A 20,081-nucleotide genomic window follows, 5' to 3' on the forward strand; every position below is an offset into this window, starting at 1 on the left:
GATCCACATTGCCTGAAGTCTAGTGTAAAGTTTCCACCGTCAGTGATGGTTTGGGGTGCCATGTCATCTGCTGGTGTCGGTCCACTCTGTTTCCTGAGATCCAGGGTCAACGCAGCCGTCTACCAGCAAGTTTTAGAGCACTTCATGCTTCCTGCTGCTGACCTGCTCTATGGAGATGGAGATTTCAAGTTCCAACAGGACTTGGCGCCTGCACACAGCGCAAAATCTACCCGTGCCTGGTTTACGGACCATGGTATTTCTGTTCTAAATTGGCCCGCCAACTCCCCTGACCTTAGCCCCATTGAAAATCTGTGGGGTATTGTGAACAGGAAGATGCAGAATGCCAGACCCAAAAACGCAGAAGAGTTGAAGGCCACTATCAGAGCAACCTGGGCTCTCATAACACCTGAGCAGTGCCAGAAACTCATCGACTCCATGCCACGCCGCATTAACGCAGTAATTGAGGCAAAAGGAGCTCCAACCAAGTATTGAGTATTGTACATGCTCATATTTTTCATTTTCATACTTTTCAGTTGGCCAACATTTCTAAAAATCCCTTTTTTGTATTAGCCTTAAGTAATATTCTAATTTTGTGACACACGGAATTTTGGATTTTCATTTGTTGCCACTTCAAATCATCAAAATTGAATGAAATAAACATTTGAATGCATCAGTCTGTGTGCAATGAATAAATATAATGTACAAGTTACACCTTTTGAATGCAATTACTGAAATAAATCAAGTTTTTCAAAATATTCTAATTTACTGGCTTTTACCTGTATATTTTTTCACTGCCAGCAAACAAGGCGTGTCCAGTGTGGTAAAGAAGTACTTTTCAATGAACCACCAATAGTAAGGCACTTGAGTTTGCTTCAGATTTTCAAATTATTGTTGGAAGTCGTGACTGGACTGGATGTAACATAAATCCATTGACATATACAAATGACAAACCTCAAAAAAAGACCACTTATGACCAACCTCGAAATTAAGACAATTAGTCATATCTAAATATTTATCTGCCAACATCTATATGTATATTTACACATATTTAAGACATAATCAGAGTTTGTTACAACACACACAAATGTCTACTATGGAAATAATTACAGTAACGCACAAATAACTACCACATAACATTTACAAAACCAGACAAAGTGGTATAAAGCCGGTATTTCAGCAGTCCACTTTTAAATGTAGATCTAGATCAGTGGTTCTTAACCTTGTTGGAGGTACCGAACCCCACCAGTTTCATATACGCATACACCGAACCCTTCTTTAGTGAAAAATAAAATGGTTTAAATTTATTTTTTTATTTTTTTACTGGTGCACAAAATGAACCGTGCATGAACATCACCTTGTTAAAAGAACACAACCAACACATAGCATGAACTCACAACAAATTACACACCTGCAAATCAGTGTGACTTCTCCTGTTGCCGTACCCATAATACGTTGATAAAAAAGTTTTTATTTACACGATGAGTCGGGTGTGTCTAGACCTCCGCGGTGGAGGCTCCACCGAACTCCTGAGGCTGACTCATCGAACCCATAGGGTTCGATCGAACCCAGGTTAAGAACCACTGATCTAGATTATAGTTGCCTTACGAACATGTATATTATTTAAAATCTGATTTCACGTTATCAGTCATGATTTCATTCCTAGGCCATATGCTCAATGAAACATGACGTTTGAAATTGCTGAATTCAGAGACACTTGGCTCAAAAAGGTGTTTCATGTGTTAAAACCAGCTGAAGGTGAATTCGACCCATCAGTTTACTTAAGACAACTCAACAGGACGCTAAGTGCGATTAAGGTGTATCCATGTACCGAACGTGATATAAGGGATGAAAGCGACCTTTTCCTGAGTACTGCTGACCATGTATAAGTTGTCATGTCAATCACCAACAAGCGTATAATTCATTAAAGATACATTCACGACACAAAAAGCTGTGATTGAACAGCAAGCCAGCATTGCAGAATATCCCAGTGAAACAACAGCACCTTAGAGGTGGGCGATTAGTACATAAGCATTATGCAGGTTGCATTTCTTACCAGTACAATGATACCTCGGTATTCGTACGCCTCATTTTACCTCAAATTCGTTGACTAAAATGTTCACCAAAAGTTTGCCCGTGTTTTCATCTCCTGTCCGTGATCGCACAGCCAAATATTGCACGTAACAAGTAAGCCTGCATCTCATTTTGCAGATTCGCGTGCCAAAACAAATCATCCCACGCATTGGTCTTGCCCTCTTATTCATATACACCGTGAGTGCAACTGTGTTAGTCTGTACATGTCTTCATAACACAGTAATTACACGTCTGTTTCTTTTAATTGAAAAGGGCTGCAAAACAAAGCCACCATGGGGCCGAAGAAACGTTGTGAGTGCCAGCACTTTAACACTATTGAATTCAGGACAAGGTCTTAGTCATCAAGTTTTTAAAAAACGTAAAAGTTCAGCGAGATGATTTATCCATTTCATTCATAATTTCTATGCATTGTCATGTAATTCATGTACAGCATGAGTGCAACTGTGCCTGTACATGTTTATCACACAGTAATTACACATCTGTGCTTTTTTTATTTTTAATTGGAGTAGGGCTGCGAAACAAAGCCAAAATGGGGCTGACGAAAGTCGTGTCAGCATTTCAAGAAACCCTATTTAATTCAGGAAAATATTTTAGCCAGCAATATTTGAAATAGGTAAAAGTTATGCTAGATGTTATTTATCCATTTCATTCAATATTTGTATGCATTTTGTATCACTTTATGCATTTAAACTAATAATTGAGTGCTTTGGTTTCATCCTTATTCACCATTTCTTAATTAATTAAAAGAGCTGGTGTTAATTATGTTGCTTACAGAAACCGGACATCACATGTACAGTATAAGAGTGAAGTTATTTTTGGGACAGAAAATGTATCATGCTAAACAGAGTAAGACATTTTTTTTAAGTATTCGAGCATGGTTGCGACTGTTGAGGATTAAACCAGAAGCTCAACTAAAATTGTTCATTTGCACGAGTTTGGAAAGTCTAGTCTGTCCTATACCTGAAATCCTCCTGTATACACACTAGTTTTGTATACTGTATATGCTTATATTACTTATTTACACATATCTCGTGTCATCATGAAGTGGGGATTGGTCCGTGTGGTTATTTTGGCGATATCGGGGGAATGTTTTGTTCCTTGCCACTCCTGGCTCCGCGCTGTGGGAAAAAGTTTTTGTTTGTGTATTCCCCTCGGGGATGCTCACGATTCTTCAGCCCGCCACCTCCGCTTCTGGACCAGCGGTTCAAGCCACCAAATGAGCGCAAAGCTTGACGAGGAGGGCCATTGTTTTCCGATTTATCTGCAGCGTGTCCGTTGGTGCAAGGATCCTCCCCTCTGTTGACTTTGAGCTCCTGAAGGGGCTGGAAGGCTGTAGAGGAGGCGGCGGCTGGAGACGGAGTCTGTAACGGTGGTGCATCCTTAGTCAGCCGCTGGCACACTTCTGCATAGCTGAGCTTTCTTGGCTCCTGTTTAGAGTTAAGAAAGGAAACTATTTTTAGACAATGAATATAACAATCATAATGGATCAATTTATACTCCTGACAACCAGCATCCTCTACAGTAAACATTTGTGTTTTGCACAGCAGGGCTATTTTTACAAAAAAATAGACCAACAACAAATGCCAACTTCACGAGAAAATAGCGCCTTTCCGGACACCAAAAGCACTGACACCTATTATTCATTGCAGTCACACATAAGTGGGGGAAAGCTATATCTGGCTGACAATTCGCATCAAAGATTTCACCAGTATTAGCTGAAACACGCAGTAAAATTCATGGGCGATCAGAACAGATGGGGCAGAAGTTGGCAGCTCTATCCAACAAACACACCTGTAACTCTCTGTCACCTGTCAATACATCACCATCTTCTTACTTTCTAATCTCTGAAGTAGGGCTGGGCGATATATCGATATATCGCGGGTTCGTCTCTGTGCGATATAGAAAACGACGATATCGTGATATTCGAGTTTACATTCTCACACAGTTGCTGTAGCTGCGGGCATTACCGTACACTGCATGCGTTCCTCTCTCTTTCTTGTCTCTCTTTCTCATAGAGACTTAAAACAAACGCACCTTCTTACATATGTCACGTGTGCAACGTCACACGCTCCCGCGGAGCAGACAGGTAGCGACATGGTAACGTTAGCTGTGATGCTAACGGTGCGGTGCGAGTGGTAATACGAGAGAGAGAAGGTGCGAATCTGGTAACAAATGAAAGAATAATTAATTCCCAAGAAAAACAGCACGGGGTCCATCGTCTGGCGGCGGTTTGGCTTCAAGCGGGAAGATGTTGAACAATTATGCGGCAAAAGCGTTGCTACAAAAAGTAGTACCACTGCTAATTTGTAGCATTTGTGAAAAGTCACCCGCTAGAGAATGAGGAGTGCTTGAAACTCTGCATGTCAACATCTCCGTGCGGTGTCACACCAACAAAATGCCGAAGCAACTATTTCCAGATAAACACCGTATGAAAAAAATAGTCACCACATAGCGAAGGACATATACTATTTGATTTCCTATTATGCAGCTCATTTTTATTTGACACTTATTGAAATATCTTGTGTGACATCATGCACAAAAGTGCACTTTATTTGTTTTAAACTATGGTAGTGGCGTTCTGTACAAAAAGTGCACTTTAATTTAGTGTTTTGATATGTCATCTTAGTGACATCATGCACAAAAGTGCACTCATAGCTTGTTTTAAAATGTCTGACGATCTTGCACTTTCTCTTTTGAAATGACATGAATGTTTGTGCCACAGTTAATAACTGTTTAATAAATTCAGTTTTGGTAAATTGACTTAGTTGTGATTTCCCTCTCCGCATGAAAGTTTAAAATAAGCATATAATAATGAAGTATGAACAAGAATGTTTTAATGTAGACACATAGAATCATCATAGTGCTGTGATTATATGCATCAAGTGTTAATTCAAGGCTAAGGCAAAATATCGAGATATATATCGTGTCATTGCCTAAAAATATCGAGATAATAAAAGGCCATATCGCCCAGCCCTGCTCTGAAGCCTCTTTAATTTTGTAATTTCTTGAGGGATGAGTCATCAAGCTCCTATTAGAAGTAATACCTTACCTGTTCTAAAGTGGGAAATGGGGGATTAGCTACGTTGGAGGCGCCATGGCTACAGGTGGAGGGAGAACCTTCTGTAGGAGATTCAGGCTTGACAGCTGATGACGTGTCCTTCAGAACAGGAGCGTCGGCCTCGTCCATCTCCTTTACTGGCAAACACACGCTGAAATTCAAGTAAATGCATATTTTTGGTTAGTTTATGTTATGCAGTGATAAAAGAAAACAGAAAATAAAATATGTTAAAGATAACTTAAAATGTATAGTAAGATTAAAAATATAAGAATACTGAATTTAATAAAAAATAAACTATTGGAGAATTATATAAGAGATTAAAGATGAAAGTATAAATCATTTCTGTAGTAAAAACTAATCTGACTGTAATGTAAATCATAAATGGCAAATTAACTTAATAATCAATGAATGAAATATATTGCTTGATATCGCTAGAATTTGGGAACATAATTAAAAATCTATTAGTGTCCCAACCAAATATATGTATTGCTAGTAAGTATTTCAAATTAGTAGGGATGCTCCAACCAATCGGTTACTGATCAGTATCCAACATTTTCTGTGAAAAAGTATGTGATCCACCAATGACGATTACAAGAGCCGATGCCCTCTGACTGATAATTTATTTTGGCTGACAGAGGCGGCTAGATGCTAACGGTGTATGTTCATAAACAATGCAAAGCTGCTCCCCTAAATTAACAATCATCTCCTCAACTGTGGCAAATAAACTGCATTTTGTTACACCTATCATCACTGGAGGACAAGGCTAAACATGTTCTTACGCATCAAGTAAGAGAAAGCGGAAGCAGACCAGGCATGTTAATCGCTAAGCTAACTTAAAACAACAAAGTGCTTAGTAAACTTAAAAGTCTAGATGGAACCACATTACAGCAGAAAGTAAGCAGCTGTAAAAGGAAATTAACAAGTTAATTGGAATCTAGAAAAAGATAATCTAACTGTTATGCTGCTGTGAAAGTGGCCAGGTGTACATGTAAGGGGAGGGCAAATCGACCTCAGAGTTTAGTAAAAATGTAGATGGTCATTTATGCTTTTATTTACTTATTAAGTACTATTGACTGTTTCTGTATTTCTTTAGCTTTATGTTATAAAAGATAAAAGGTAATCATTTAAAGATGCCGTTTCCAACTTCCTTGCAGTCACATTTTTCAAAGCAAAAAATAAGACCACCACCGGCAAGCTTATGTTACCATTAGTGGTTTAACAGAACACATTTGTTTGACAAGTGTCTATATTTATACCATTTACAAAAGTTAATGCAATACATTTTTTACCAGCCGGAATAAAATGATTGGTGTTTACGGCGGTCAATCACCCGGTCTCGTCAACACGTACGTGCAGGAAGTGCGTGCACACTTACAAAAGCAGTTCAAGATACGCAACAAACAATTTGCAGTCATGTTGTTGTTATGATAGAATATACATTTAATGACAGTCAACACTAGCTATCCAAATTGTTATTACCGGTAGCTAATGCGCACGCATGTGTTTCGTACGTTTGTATGTACTTACGTCATTACCTACAAGAAGCCATGAGAGGGCGGGATATAATGTGTGAAATACATTGGAAAGTTGGTGCCCTCTAGGGATCTGTTAAGTGTAGCAAACAGCCCTTTTAAATGTTGTGTTGATAATGTTACACTGTCAACCTGATTAAATATGTACTTGGTATTGGTTGATATTACTCATGGATGATTGGTATTGGAAGTCTAAAACCCTGCTCGAACAACCCAACAAAAACGTGACTGCAAAAGAGTTGGTTAAAGATGACCTTCCATCTGAATGAGTCTTTTATTTGCTTTGATGTAACTTTTGTCCACTTCCTTGATGTTTTTTTACAGGTATTTCAAAACCAAATGAAGAACTGGATGCTAAATAAACAGAGCAACTAGAAAAAGGTACCTTGTAACAGGCTGTGCTGGTGTTTGTGTCACTACTTCACTTGGCTTCACATCTTGTCTTGGTGCTGGAAGTTCTGAGACGTTTGGGGGTTTTACTTCATTTACCTTGATGGTTACAATCTTGATAAGAGTAGATCAAAGATTATATTACATATGTGCCATAAATCGCCAGGTGTTTTGATGAGAGAGCATTCGTTACCTTGTTGGTCACTTTTAGACCACGTACAACGTCAGAAAGACGCATCTCGGGCGTTATCTCCTCCGCTACACTGACCACACATCCTGGCAATGGAGGGAAATTAGAAGCTTCCAGGTCGAACTTTGGTGGAGGCGGCAGCTCGACTTCCATCACAGGGACGGACCACTACAATATTCATTTCAGCAAAAGGTCACATTTTTGGCACACGCACACAAAAGGAATAGTGTCTCAAATTTAATTCTAATGTGAATAGAGGTAAAAATGCTGACCGTGTTCTGTTCATCATCTCTTTTCCTCCTCATTCCTCTGTAGTTGTTACTTCTCCTAGGATAAAAACAGCATACTGTTATGATTACCGTATTTTCCGCACTATAAGGCGCACCGGATTATTAGCCGCACCTTCTATGAATTACATATTTCATAATTTTGTCCACCAATAAGCCGCCCCGGACTAAAAGCCGCGCCTACGCTGCGCTAAAGTGAATGTCAAAAAAACGCTGCGCTAAAGTGAATGTCAAAAAAACAGTCAGATAGTTCAGTCAAACTTTAATAATATATTGAAAACCAGCGTTCTAACAACTCTGTCCCAAAATGTACGCAAATGTGCAATCACAAACATAGTAAAATTCAAAATGGTGTAGAACAATAGCAACATAATGTTGCTCGAACGTTAATGTCACAACACACAAAATAAACATAGCGCTCACCTTCTGAAGTTATTCTTCATTCGTAAATCCTTCGAATTCTTCGTCTTCGGTGTCCGAATTGAAAAGTTGGGCGAATACGGGATCCAAAATGGCCGGTTCCGTCTCGTCGAAGTCACCGGAGTCAGTGTCGCTGTTGTTGTGCAGCAGTTCTGTGAATCCTGCCTTCCGGAAAGGTCGGACCACAGTTGTGACCGAAACTATCTGCCCAGGCATTTACGATCCACTGGCAGATGTTGGCGTATGTCGACCGGCGCTATCTGCCCGTCTTAGTGAAGGTGTGTTCGCCTTCGGAGCTGTGTGAAAAAAGCCACCCGGCTTCTTCGCGTAAACTTCCCTTAACCACTCGCTCATCTTTTCTTCATCCATCCATCCCTTCGAGTTAGCTTTTATGATGACGCCGGCTGGAAAGGTCTCTTTTGGATGGGTGGAAGTTAGCATGGCAAGCTAGAACCACAGTGAAGGATGACTTCTCATTCCCTGTGGAGCGAATATTCACCGTACGTGCTCCCGTTCCACAGTGCGGTTCAGTTGCTGTGAAATACGGTAGTAATCCGTGTGCGGATGGAGAGATTGCGTCTTTTTATGAACCGGATCGTTTTGTAGGAGCCATTTTGTGGTCTTTACAGATGTAAACAGGAAATGAAACGTACGGTGATATCCGCGCGTTTTTTCTTCTTCTTCCGGGGGCGGGTGAAGCGCTTCCTGTTCTATGGGGGCGGGTGAAGCGCTTCCTGTTCTATGGGGGCGAGTGCTTTCATTGGCGGTTGCTTGCGTAGAAGAAGAAGCGCTTCCTGTTCTACCGGGAAAAAAGATGGCGGCTGTTTACCGAAGTTGCGAGACCGAAACTTTATGAAAATTAATCGTAATAAAGCGCACCGGGTTATTAGGCGCACTGTCAGCTTTTGAGAAAAATTGTGGTTTTTAGGTGCGCCTTATAGTGCGGAAAATACGGTATATACACAGTGAATCCCCAACATATTTACAACTCAGCATTTGCAGCCCTCCATTTATCAAAAAAAAAAAAAAAGGTTTTTCTGGCCATAGTTTTTTTTTTTTAAATCTTTGTAGATTTGAAGCTATCTGCTCGCCCTCTCTCACAAACATTATATTAGGACTGCCTGAGTGGCTTGTAGTTACAACTTTAAACATCATATGACATTATTACTCTGCATAGTCAAAACCCAAAAGGTACTCTTCAATTTACAAAAGATATTCCACAACTACTTTGACAATAGACTGGATGACAGTTAGTGCTAGGGCAATAAAGATATCAATATTTGTCACGATAGACTTTTACAAAATGTGTTCGATAAAACACTCAAAATAAATAAATATATATATATATATATATTTTATATATATATATATGTATATATATATATTTTAAGAGCATGATGTAGACAAAGGCTCTGAATCCATCTGCATAAATCTACATATTTTTAAAAGTTAATTATTGCATATTTTTCTAATGTGTGTCACCTTGAGACAAGAATATGTTGACAGTAATAACATGTCTTCCTTCACTTGTTATTTTTGCAGTTTTATGCATTTTTATATACCGGTATAAAAAATAAAAATTGCAAATTGAATCGCAATCACAATTTGAGAAAAAGATCGCAGCAATTATGTTTGTGCATCCCTAGCGTCAAATTGTACACTGTGCAGTAACAATAAAGTATTGCCTGTTCTATATTTCAAAATTACAGACCAAGAAACACCACTTGCAGCTATTCTTAACAAATACAACCCCAAAACCAACCCAAGAGTGAATTGTAAAAAAACAGAACCACAAACCTTGTCCGCCCGTCTCCGCTAAGCTCTCCTGTGGGGATGGTGGCCTTTAGAGAATTATTTTTAGAGCTCATGGAGAGCAGGCTCACTGTTGTGGTTCCTGATGTCTGGAGGGGCTGTGAGTGGACAGGACCCAAATGACCATCCATCAGAGCAGGGGGAGCCAAAGGTGGGGAATTGAGTGCATTTGTAGGCCTAAAGGACCCCTTTACGTGATTTCTGAGGGAACAGAGATGATCAGTTTTTGTATAATCATCATTTAGACATACTGTATGCTAACTAACAGAAGAGGGTTAAAAGAAAGACTAAGGGCCAGATCTACTAAGTTTGCGTGTACTAAAACAAATGCAAACTTGATAAGATGCAAAACTGATCTACTAAACTTGTGCACAGAGGATTGCATCTCTTAAGTGAGCAGAATAAGGAGAGCAATCCATTTAGCTTATCTTTATGAATATGCAGAATATATGCTAATCATCAGAAAACCATAATACTGGGAGGAGAGAGTACAAATCTAATTATTTAGCACACAGTGAAATTTTAAGACTAATATTTTTGTTTTGCGTCTTTATTTAGTACGTCCAGAAAGGACATGCAAACTAGAGTTACACACACGGTAAGAAAAGGTTTTCACACTGTAAAACAGACGATGGACAGAAAATCCTCTGTCAGACTTGTGTCAACATATTTGGACCGTCAAAAATAAAAAGAATATTAAGGCATATTTATTCAGCAATATCAATTTACAATTTTGTAGCTGCTGTGTGAATTAAGGGCTGATTAAAACAATATACATTGATTCGCTTGTGTGTGCTGGCCTTTTTTTTTTTAATGCAGTTCTTTCATTTAGGAAACACATATCTCCCATTTAAAAAAAATACAAAACATTTTTTTTTTCTGTATGCATTTTCTTGCGTTTGAGTCATTCCGGATGCATTAATGCGCCGCGGTGCTGTAATGATCCACCACCTCTCGGCACAGCGCACAGTCAGTGAGCTAAAAATAGTTTGTTGTCTTGATTGCAATTCTATACTGTAGGGTGGTGCATATCATTGATGTGTGACGCTAGTTCAACAACATTGCACACCGTTGGGAGCGCTTAACATGAATGTGGTGTGTCGCTGGAATAAAAAAAGACAATATAACATACATCCATAAACGTGGACGCATGTGAAAAAGTGCAATATATTTATCTGTGCAGTAATCTATTTATTTATATATATTTATATATATTTATTTATTTTATATATATTATTTACCGGTATATATATTTATTTATCTATATATGCACCTTATTGCCTTTTTATCCTGCACTACCATGAGCTTATGTAACGAAATTTCGTTCTTATCTGTGCTGTAAAGTTCAAATTTGAATGACAATAAAAAGGAAGTCTAAGTCTAAGTTTCCATGGCCACAACCAGTAGTACATGCAAAGCCTCATTTAAATAGGCAGTCTGCACAAGTTATCAATTGTACACGCAGTTGTAGTAGATCACATGCAACACGCCCACAAATAGTACACACAATTTTTTTTTTGCACATATTTAGCACCTGGTTTATGGATCTTAGATAAAGCCCTAGGGGTTAAAGGGGCTGTTTGAAACATTTACACAGACGTCTGGTGCTAATTTTCCAATGTTATATCCCGCCCTCTTACGGCTTCTTGGACGTAATGACGTAACGATGTACGTAAGCGCATTCATTTTGGGTGTTGTTACCATATCGATTTAGACAGTTAGCATTAGCTGCTATTAAATGTAAATTCTATCATAACAACATGACTGCACATTGTCTGTTGCTTGTCTTATACTGCTTTTGTATGTGTGAACGCGCACCCTACACGTATGTGCTGACGAGAGTGAGTGACCAACGTACACACCAACCATTTTATTCGGGCAAGTAACATTTTTTATTACACAAACTTAGTAATTGTGAAAAATATAGACAGATTTAAAAACATTATGTTCTGTTAAACCACTTACAGTAACATAAGATAGCCAATAGTGTTCTTTTTGTGTTTTGTGCTTTGAAAAATGTAACCGTGAGCAAGTTGCAAACAGCACCTTTAACGGAACTCATTATAAGTAACCTACCGGTTCCTGCTCCCAGGTGGATTAGAAATTGAACTTGCTTTGTAGTTGCCCCCACCGTTGTAAGCAGTCACAAATCCATTGTTAGGGAACGGTGCCTGAAAAACAAGTTATAAACGGCCGGTGTCTAGTTATAACTTGTACATAAATAAATATAACATTTGTTGGTGGTCTGTTGTGACTTACCAGAGGGGTTTCAAAGTAAGGCGTAGTTGTATGGTTCCAGGACTGGACCAGGGCTGGATACACAGGGTACTGCTGCTGCTGAGCATTATACACCTGCTGCATGTACACAGGTGAGCTGTACGGAGCTGGTGGCTGAGCATGCTGGTTGTACAAACTGGAGTCTGCGCTGGTGAAGCCAGGCTTGCTGAAGAAGGTGTTGATGGCCTTTATGCGGGCCTAAAAAGACAAAATAGACTAGATGAGACAGGAGACTTTAAAAAAAAGTATGAGGCATCAGTTTTATTGTATTGCCATAGTAACGGTCATCTTTGCCCCCCTCAGATCTCATAATCTCACGGTCATTAGGCCAAAAAACACTGCCCCGACCAGGGGGAGGGGGTGGGGCGGGGTAATAGAAAAAGGGGAGAGGAGGGATGAAGATGAAAAAGCAAATAGGTCAGGAAGAGACAACAGCAGAAAAACAGCAAAGCAAAGTTCCTCCAGCCAGTGTCAGTGTATTTGGGACCTTCCAAGCGCGATACTGGTCATCACTGGGGCTCAAGATATTAATTATATTTTTAAATGAACAATTCTGAAAATGGTTCAAAGAAAAAACTCCTTATTCAGTGGAGCAACCAGTCTTGGGACTAATGACTGCACAGCAGTTCTGTCACACATTTGAGTACAGGCTGCTGGGTTTTCCTGGTGCAACATGAGACACTCATTGAACTTACCATTATAGGTTTTCCCTGGAACACTTTTACTTCCTCCCGCAGATATCTGTAAGCCTGATGACAAAAAGGCAGGTCAAAACAAAAACAAACAAATGGATCCAAGTATTTTTTCTGAAGTTTCCAGTTTCTGTGAAAAGTTTTTTGTTTTCCTCATGTAAAGGCTGAGATATTTTTTTGTCTGAGATGCCTTTCTCTTGTAAGATCCCACCAAAACATTCACGAGCATTAGATTATAGCTCGAGATGGACATAAATGTTTTTCCAACCGTGGAAAGGAAGAAAGAGTGTGAAGGACAGGGCTGAGAAGAAGTGGATGATATTCATTGACTTAGAGAGAAATCATCAAAAACATGACCGAGTGTGTAGACAACTTGGTGAAGCAGTTGGAGCGCAGCACTGCTAGAGTCTGCCATACTCAAGTAGAATGAGTTAATGACAGCCAAAGATGTTAAAAGTATCAAAGTATCATTTATCACTGAAAATATGGAGAACCTGCTGAAATAAATGTTTTAAAAAATGACATTTAAAAACAAAGCTTTGCATTACTGTTTCATTACTGCTTGTAGGGCAATGTTAACGCATGTAAATAAGAAAACAAATGTATCACATTATCATAAATGAATGACGATTAACCACAGTGTTTGTTTTTGACTGCCGGAAGGCGGCGCGCATTGCACAGGCAGTGATCACATCTCAAATCAAACTCCGACAAAACTTTAGACAAAATTAAGGTAATTGGATGGTATTGCCGCAACAAACTATCAGCAAATGGAGAACAAACTATGTTGGCTGAGCTTACCACAGATAAATTATAAAAATGTATTTTCTAAAAGTACAGCCACTGTATGTAGGCCACTTAACATCTGTGAAGACCCAGTGCTGCAAAATGTCGTTCACGGCCCCCAAATAGCATCGTACTGACAGATGGTTACGGAAGGTAACGATTGTTTTATGAATAAAGGTCAACACGCCACCGTATGGGTCCCTCTTTGAGGGTGAGCTGTTTCAGGAGACAATGTAGCAAACTATTTTAATTAACGCCTCTGCCATGCGGGCAAAATCAGAGCCTATATGCACACACACACACACACACACACACACACACACACACACACACACACACACACACACAAACTGTGCAAATGCCTGTTCAGTCTTTTCAGTGACTGAAGCCAATTCAGCCTTTCTGAGTGATACTGCAAGCTAGTGTGTTGCCCTTTATTCACAGAACCACGGTTACCTTACTTAACCATTTGTTCTGTCATATCAGGTCAAGACGCCACCGTATGGGTCAACAGCAGGATTTTCCCTATATGTATCTGATCGTGGTGCAGCGCCACGGGTAAATTGAAGCCGCCACACCTTCAAAATTAGGATTTTTTTTTCGTGGAAACAAATTAAAGTAATATATTGTATATTATTTAAGCATGATTGATTAGTGATGCGCAGAACATGTGGCCACTGAAAAACCGCAAGCGTCTTGAGCCTCGACGGTAAGACGAGGCGCCGCACCTTTGCTCTAGGGGCTGGCGGCTTGGGTGATGGGGGCGGCGTCTCTCACGCGGCGGGACGCACACAGCCCCGCTTTGCACACTAGCCAGACCCACCCAGCCCTTAGAGCCAGTCTTTGTCCTGAAGTTATGGATCTGACTTGCAGACTTCTTACCCGCAGCATTGTTCTAACATGTGATGCCAAATATACAGCAGTGACAACTGCAAGAGAAAAAAGTGGTCAAATATGTTGTTTTATGTTTGCATTTCATTGACTGAATGCACTAGGATGCATTTAACTTTAGTTTAAAATCAGCTACTCTGATGACCGTTGGCGCAACTTTTTACATTGATGTGGTAGCGTCATAGTGCTGCAGCCAGACTGGACTAGACAATCATTGGATAAATACTCGACTTTGTCCCGCCCACGGACGATGAGCAAATGAATAAAAGTGATTAAAAAGGGGGTTGTTGGGCTTCCGCATGATGATTGGATGACCTGTCTGGGCTGAATCCCTTTTTGATTGACAGCAAAATGAGTGAATCAGCAATTACAGAGACAGCACCGTTCACTAGCCTGCTTTCAGAATGGTAGAAGCCATTGATGGAGCAAAATTTAGCCTGCAAAACCTTGCGAAAGTCCCAGAAGAGGCTAACAGGCCGTTGCACAAATGTTCTCTATGCCACCAGAGGCAGCTATCCCTCTTGTGGAGTGGCCCACCACTCCCCTAGATGGAGGGACCCTAGCACCATCATAGGCCAGAGCTATGGCTTTGACAACCCACCGGGCCAAACACTGCTTGGACAGAGCTTGGCCCACCTTAGCTTCTCCATAGCACACATAGAACTGATTGGTTTAACAGGGCGTGGGCGGTCAATGTACACCCCCAGGGACTGGGCCGGCAACTGAGCTGCCTTTGCAGATTCATGGGGAGGACGCTGAAAAAGTTCCAGAACCAATGGCCTCAACACTAGAGAGTGAATGAACACCTTCGGCAAAAAAAAAAAAAAGTATTAGGCAGGAGAGAGATGGCAGATCATTCTCCTAATCTCAGACAAGACGGCTGCGCAGACAGGACATGCAGTTTGAAGACCAACTTCGCTGAAGCCATGACAAGGAGAAAGACTGTTTTTAGGTAAAGTAGCTCCAGCCCTGAATTGACCCAAGGCTAAAAAGGAAGCGCTGACAGAGCCCAGAGAATCAACTACAAATACCATGATGGGACAGCCAGACTGGGCGGCATGCCTGGACCACTGAGGCTCTTGACCAAGGGCCTGAGCATGCGCACTAGATCCCTCATATGGGCCGTCTCACCACTCAGGGCTGCTGAACCCACATCCTGCAGCAGGCTCTCCATATAAAGCAGCAACAAAAAATGGTGAACCCCAGCCTTGCTGCAAAAGCTGAGGCATGGCAAGCTTGGCGGAGATGGTTATCAGTTGCCCTGCAGCATCTGTTAAGGTGATTTGCATCCTTGCCATTTCTTGCCACAGCTCCTGCTAGCATAGCAAAGGTAGGCCCAACTTGGGGGGCCATGGCCACCCCATATGTTTCCGCACCTGCAATGTTGACCCTATGTTGGGTCCTCGGCAGGGCTGCGGAACAAGGATCACCCACAAGGGCTGCAGTTGAGTCACAAAAACAGGGAGGACAGAGGCCCGTCCGACCTGCTTCAGCATGAGCCCCTGTCAAACACTGAAGCAGCTGGAGGAGCTTCGCAGACTAGCTGGAAGCGTGCTGCTGTTCTCACAATCTCAGCCTTTTGGAGGCTACAACCCATTATATTAGTTTAATTTGTTTTCACATAAAAAAAAACCCCCACTTATTTTCAAGGTGTGGTGACCATGAAATTGCCGTAGCTGTGCTCCACATTCTGTTACCTTGAGGGGAAACCCTGTACTGTCAAAAAAAACAAAAACAGGAAATGTTTAACAATTGGATAAAAGTGATGACATACCTTTAGTGCATCCATATCAGACTGAAAGGTTATGTACCAGTTGCTGTTGTGTGCAAATTCAGCACTTAACACATTTGGGCAGTGTTCGCTTTTAAAAAGGGCCTTCACTTCCTGTAAAAACAAACAAAAAAACCCAACAAAGAACCTTATATTAAAACAAATATGCTACAACAAATTTTTGGGGTGTGTGCCATTTGCATTATAAGATCATATTCACCTCTACTGGTGTTGTCTCTGGCACCTCCCTTAGAATAATAATGGAGCGTCTGTGATTTGGACGCACTCTTTCTCCAGCTTCATCAACTTGAACCGATGGAGATTCTGTAACAAAGACATGTTGAAAGATGACAGAAAAGTGTGATGACGACTGTTTGATGATGCACCTGATTATTTATCCAGTATTTCCTACGGAAAAAAATAGCTTCAAAATGTAAATGCTATAGTCGGCTAGTATTCTGGTACAGATTGTGTTTAAGATTGGAGATCCTACAGCAATGTCAGAAACTACAAAGAGCTGCTCTGGTACCTCGCAGTACATCCAGGATGAGGTCTGTATTGGTGGTAAGGGCTTTGATGTCCTCCATGCATGCTATGGTCCAGATTGGTACAAACTGATCACCGTCCATCTGGGATATCAGGTACTGGTCATTAGATAGGTTCTCTCTGGAAAGAACACACAAAAAACAAGTGTTTAACAAGCAAACAAATTAATGAATGATGCTAGGGAGGAGGGGAAATGTGTTACATTAAAAAGTTAAACACCTTGAAAAGCAGAACTCCAGTTGTTTCTTTAAAGACTCTCGTAGACACTCAGGCGTAGGTTTTTCTTGTATGGCATCGATGGCTGACTCATTTTGGGGGCCAAGAGCTAAACAACTCGCGTCCAATATATCAGTACTGCTCACACTGCCCTCAGTAGGCGCATACGCATAGACAATACTGTCAGGAAAGTCCGGGTCGCATCCTTTTTCCCCAGAAGACAGAAGATCAGTGTACTCTAAGATGGAAGGGCAGGTTTTATTATTGACATGGCATTATTAATGACACCTCCCATAAGTAGCCTATACTTGCATATATTGCAACAATAGCCGTACCTTCGGTCATATCAGGGTTGGGAGGATACGACTGCAGCCAAAAGGAATTATCGGTCACCTCGGAGATGTCATTCTGGTGGGCAGGAATCTCCTGCCACACTTTGGCATTGGGGTTCAGACTGGTTTCCTTTGTGGTGACCTACACGTCATATCACATGTTTTCATAAAAGAAATGAAGATAGAACATAATATCATTGCAATAAGTTCAGAAAAGAACAGCACTGACATTTCCCCCTTAAAATATTACACCAAATATGTGCCAATCTATCTCAGTATCTCTAACTGAACCCAAGCCCATCAGTTTATGCCAGTCTTCAAGTGCTCAAGCGCCGAACAGCTGGGGTTAATTGCATCGCAGAATAAAAATGATCAATAACATATTCACAAGTGATTTAGATACCATATTAGTGGGGGTGCTGGAAAAAAGTTTTACTTCCGATTCTTATTACAATTCTGAATCAAGTCTAATTTTTCAAGAATCAATTTTTATTTTTTAAATATGTTTTTAGGCCATCTGCGCAGTTTCTTGCTTTGAGTGTATCATACGTCAGTCAAATATATTGTAAAAATAGGTGTGAATCGAGAATTGTCACCTTAAAAATCTGAATAAAATTGAATAATTCTCCAAATGGTGCAACCGTACGTGTACAATACGTATAAATATTGATAGTTTTACTTTTGTAGCTGTATGTACAAATGGTGCCGCTGAAATGTCATCTTGTTGCATTAGCTTTGAATGTCTTATGTCCACTGTGTTCTAAGGCTGCAGCTAACGATTATTTTTCTATCGATTAATCTATAGATTATTTTTTTCGATTAATCGGTTAATCTATAGATTATTTTTTCGATTAATCTATAGATTATTTTTCCTTTTACTGATTATTTTTTTTATTTAAAATGAAGATGAAAAAATAAATGTAGGCCAGTTTTTTCAAAAGGCATGGCTTTTATTTACAAAAAAAAAAGTATGGCCACTCAGTCAACATTGACAACAACATGACAAAATATTCTGTAACAATGTAAACATTTAACAAAATTAAAAGTAGCTTATTTGCTTTTAATGTGCAAATATAAAAGTAAACATCCAGTGCAAATCTTAATATTCTGCAATAGTATAAGCATTTCAAAAGTAAAAGTATTGCTTATTTTGCTTTAAAATGTGCAAAAATAAAGATAAACATCCAATTCAAAAAAGTGCAAAACGGAAATATTCTGTAACAACAGTGTAAACATTTCAACAAAAGTAAAAGTATTGCTTATTTGCTAAAATGTGCAAAAATAAAGATAAACATCCAATACAAAAAAGTGCAAAACGAAATATTCTGTAACAACAGTGTAAACATTTCAACAAAAGTAAAACTTTTGCTTATTTTGCTTAACACAACAATGATAGTATGATTAAAGTGAAAGTTAATTGTTCGTTTGTACATAGTATACGTAATTGTTAATGTTGTAAAAGGTATTTGCACAACTAATTAACGTTAGCGTTAAAGAGAAGCGCGTCTTTGTAAACACTGAACAGGCACGCCAAACGCTCCTCTCAGAGCGAAACGGTGCTTTAGTTTATGAATTTACAACGCAGATACAAATGACACATTCATGTTTTTGTGTAATGATGACAACGTATACTCACGCGGACGATTGACTAGTTGATGGTGATGGCAAGAACGCTGCCGTTGTGCTGCTATGATAGGCCATTTCCGCTCGACACAGTGTGCATACAACAACATTTTTAGCAGAGGTGGGTAGAGTAGCCAGAAATTGTACTCAAGTAAGAGTACTGTTACTTTAGAGATTTATTACTCAAGTAAAAGTAAGGAGTAGTCACCCAAATATTTACTTGAGTAAAAGTAAAAAGTATGTTGTGAAAAAACTACTCAAGTACTGAGTAACATACACACACATATCATATATATATATATATATATATATATATATATATATATATATATACACATACATTGATATATACAGTATATAATTTATATTTATTTATTTTGCCGTTTTTGTTTACATGTTAAAGGTGTTTTAATAATTATACATGCATGTTTAACATATAGATTCCTTTATTTCATGAAGACAGGAATATAAATTGGTGTATTACCTGATTCTGATGACTTGCATTGATTGTAATCAGGAAGCAGTGCTGGTAACGTCCACGTTTTCAAATGGAGGAGAAAAAAAGTTCCTCCTTTCTGTCTAATACCACATGAAAGTGGTTGTTATTTGGCATCTTATTTGTCCAGCTTCCATATTCGTTTTTATACCCTTTACAAGAAATACATTGGCGGCAAACTCCGTAGCTTGCTAGCTTGTTTGCGCTGGCTTTCGGAGACTCTTATTTTGAAAGCGCAGGCGCGATGGAGCGGGACTTTTATTGTGAAGACAGGAACTGTGCAGTCAGTCTTTACGGTTGAAATAAAAAAAGGGTCTTTTTTCCTTCACACTTTTGATTGATTGATTGGAACTTTTATTAGTAGATTGCACAGTACAGTGCATATTCCGTACAATTGACCACTAAATGGTAACACCCGAAGTTAGCTCGGAGCCAGTCAGGTCATGTGACCCCTGGCTCTGTTTGATTGGTCCAACGTCACCAGTGACTGCATCTGATTGGTGGAACGAAGTGAAACGTCACCAGTAAGGCAGGCACTTTGAAGGTCTGTCTGACAGACCAAAACAAACAAAGCGTGCATTAACAGATCGATAAAAATTAGTAGCGAGTAGCGAGCTGAATGTAGATAAAAGTAGCGGAGTAAAAGTAGCGTTTCTTCTTAGGCCGTTTAT

At 39.8% G+C, this 20,081-nt stretch overlaps 1 protein-coding gene across 1 annotated transcript in view; it reads right to left on the minus strand.

Moving 5' to 3' along the window:
* Nucleotides 1-628: 628 nt before the first annotated feature.
* The window catches only part of larp4ab (La ribonucleoprotein 4Ab), a 29,407-nt gene continuing 9,954 nt past the window's right edge, over nt 629-20,081 (minus strand). Inside the window, exons 2-15 of the mRNA XM_061923557.2 lie at nt 17,295-17,433; nt 16,963-17,197; nt 16,727-16,863; nt 16,418-16,521; nt 16,201-16,311; nt 12,753-12,806; nt 12,040-12,255; nt 11,857-11,951; nt 9,766-9,981; nt 7,534-7,588; nt 7,265-7,429; nt 7,067-7,185; nt 5,141-5,300; nt 629-3,518 (exon numbers count right to left, since the gene is read on the minus strand). Coding sequence (XP_061779541.1) covers nt 3,156-3,518; nt 5,141-5,300; nt 7,067-7,185; nt 7,265-7,429; nt 7,534-7,588; nt 9,766-9,981; nt 11,857-11,951; nt 12,040-12,255; nt 12,753-12,806; nt 16,201-16,311; nt 16,418-16,521; nt 16,727-16,863; nt 16,963-17,197; nt 17,295-17,433 — 2,169 coding nt within the window. The 3' untranslated portion in view covers nt 629-3,155. The remainder of the gene's footprint in view (nt 3,519-5,140; nt 5,301-7,066; nt 7,186-7,264; nt 7,430-7,533; nt 7,589-9,765; nt 9,982-11,856; nt 11,952-12,039; nt 12,256-12,752; nt 12,807-16,200; nt 16,312-16,417; nt 16,522-16,726; nt 16,864-16,962; nt 17,198-17,294; nt 17,434-20,081) is intronic.

The sequence above is a fragment of the Nerophis lumbriciformis genome, linkage group LG28 (assembly GCF_033978685.3).
Source record: "Nerophis lumbriciformis linkage group LG28, RoL_Nlum_v2.1, whole genome shotgun sequence".
Lineage (NCBI taxonomy): Eukaryota > Metazoa > Chordata > Actinopteri > Syngnathiformes > Syngnathidae > Nerophis > Nerophis lumbriciformis.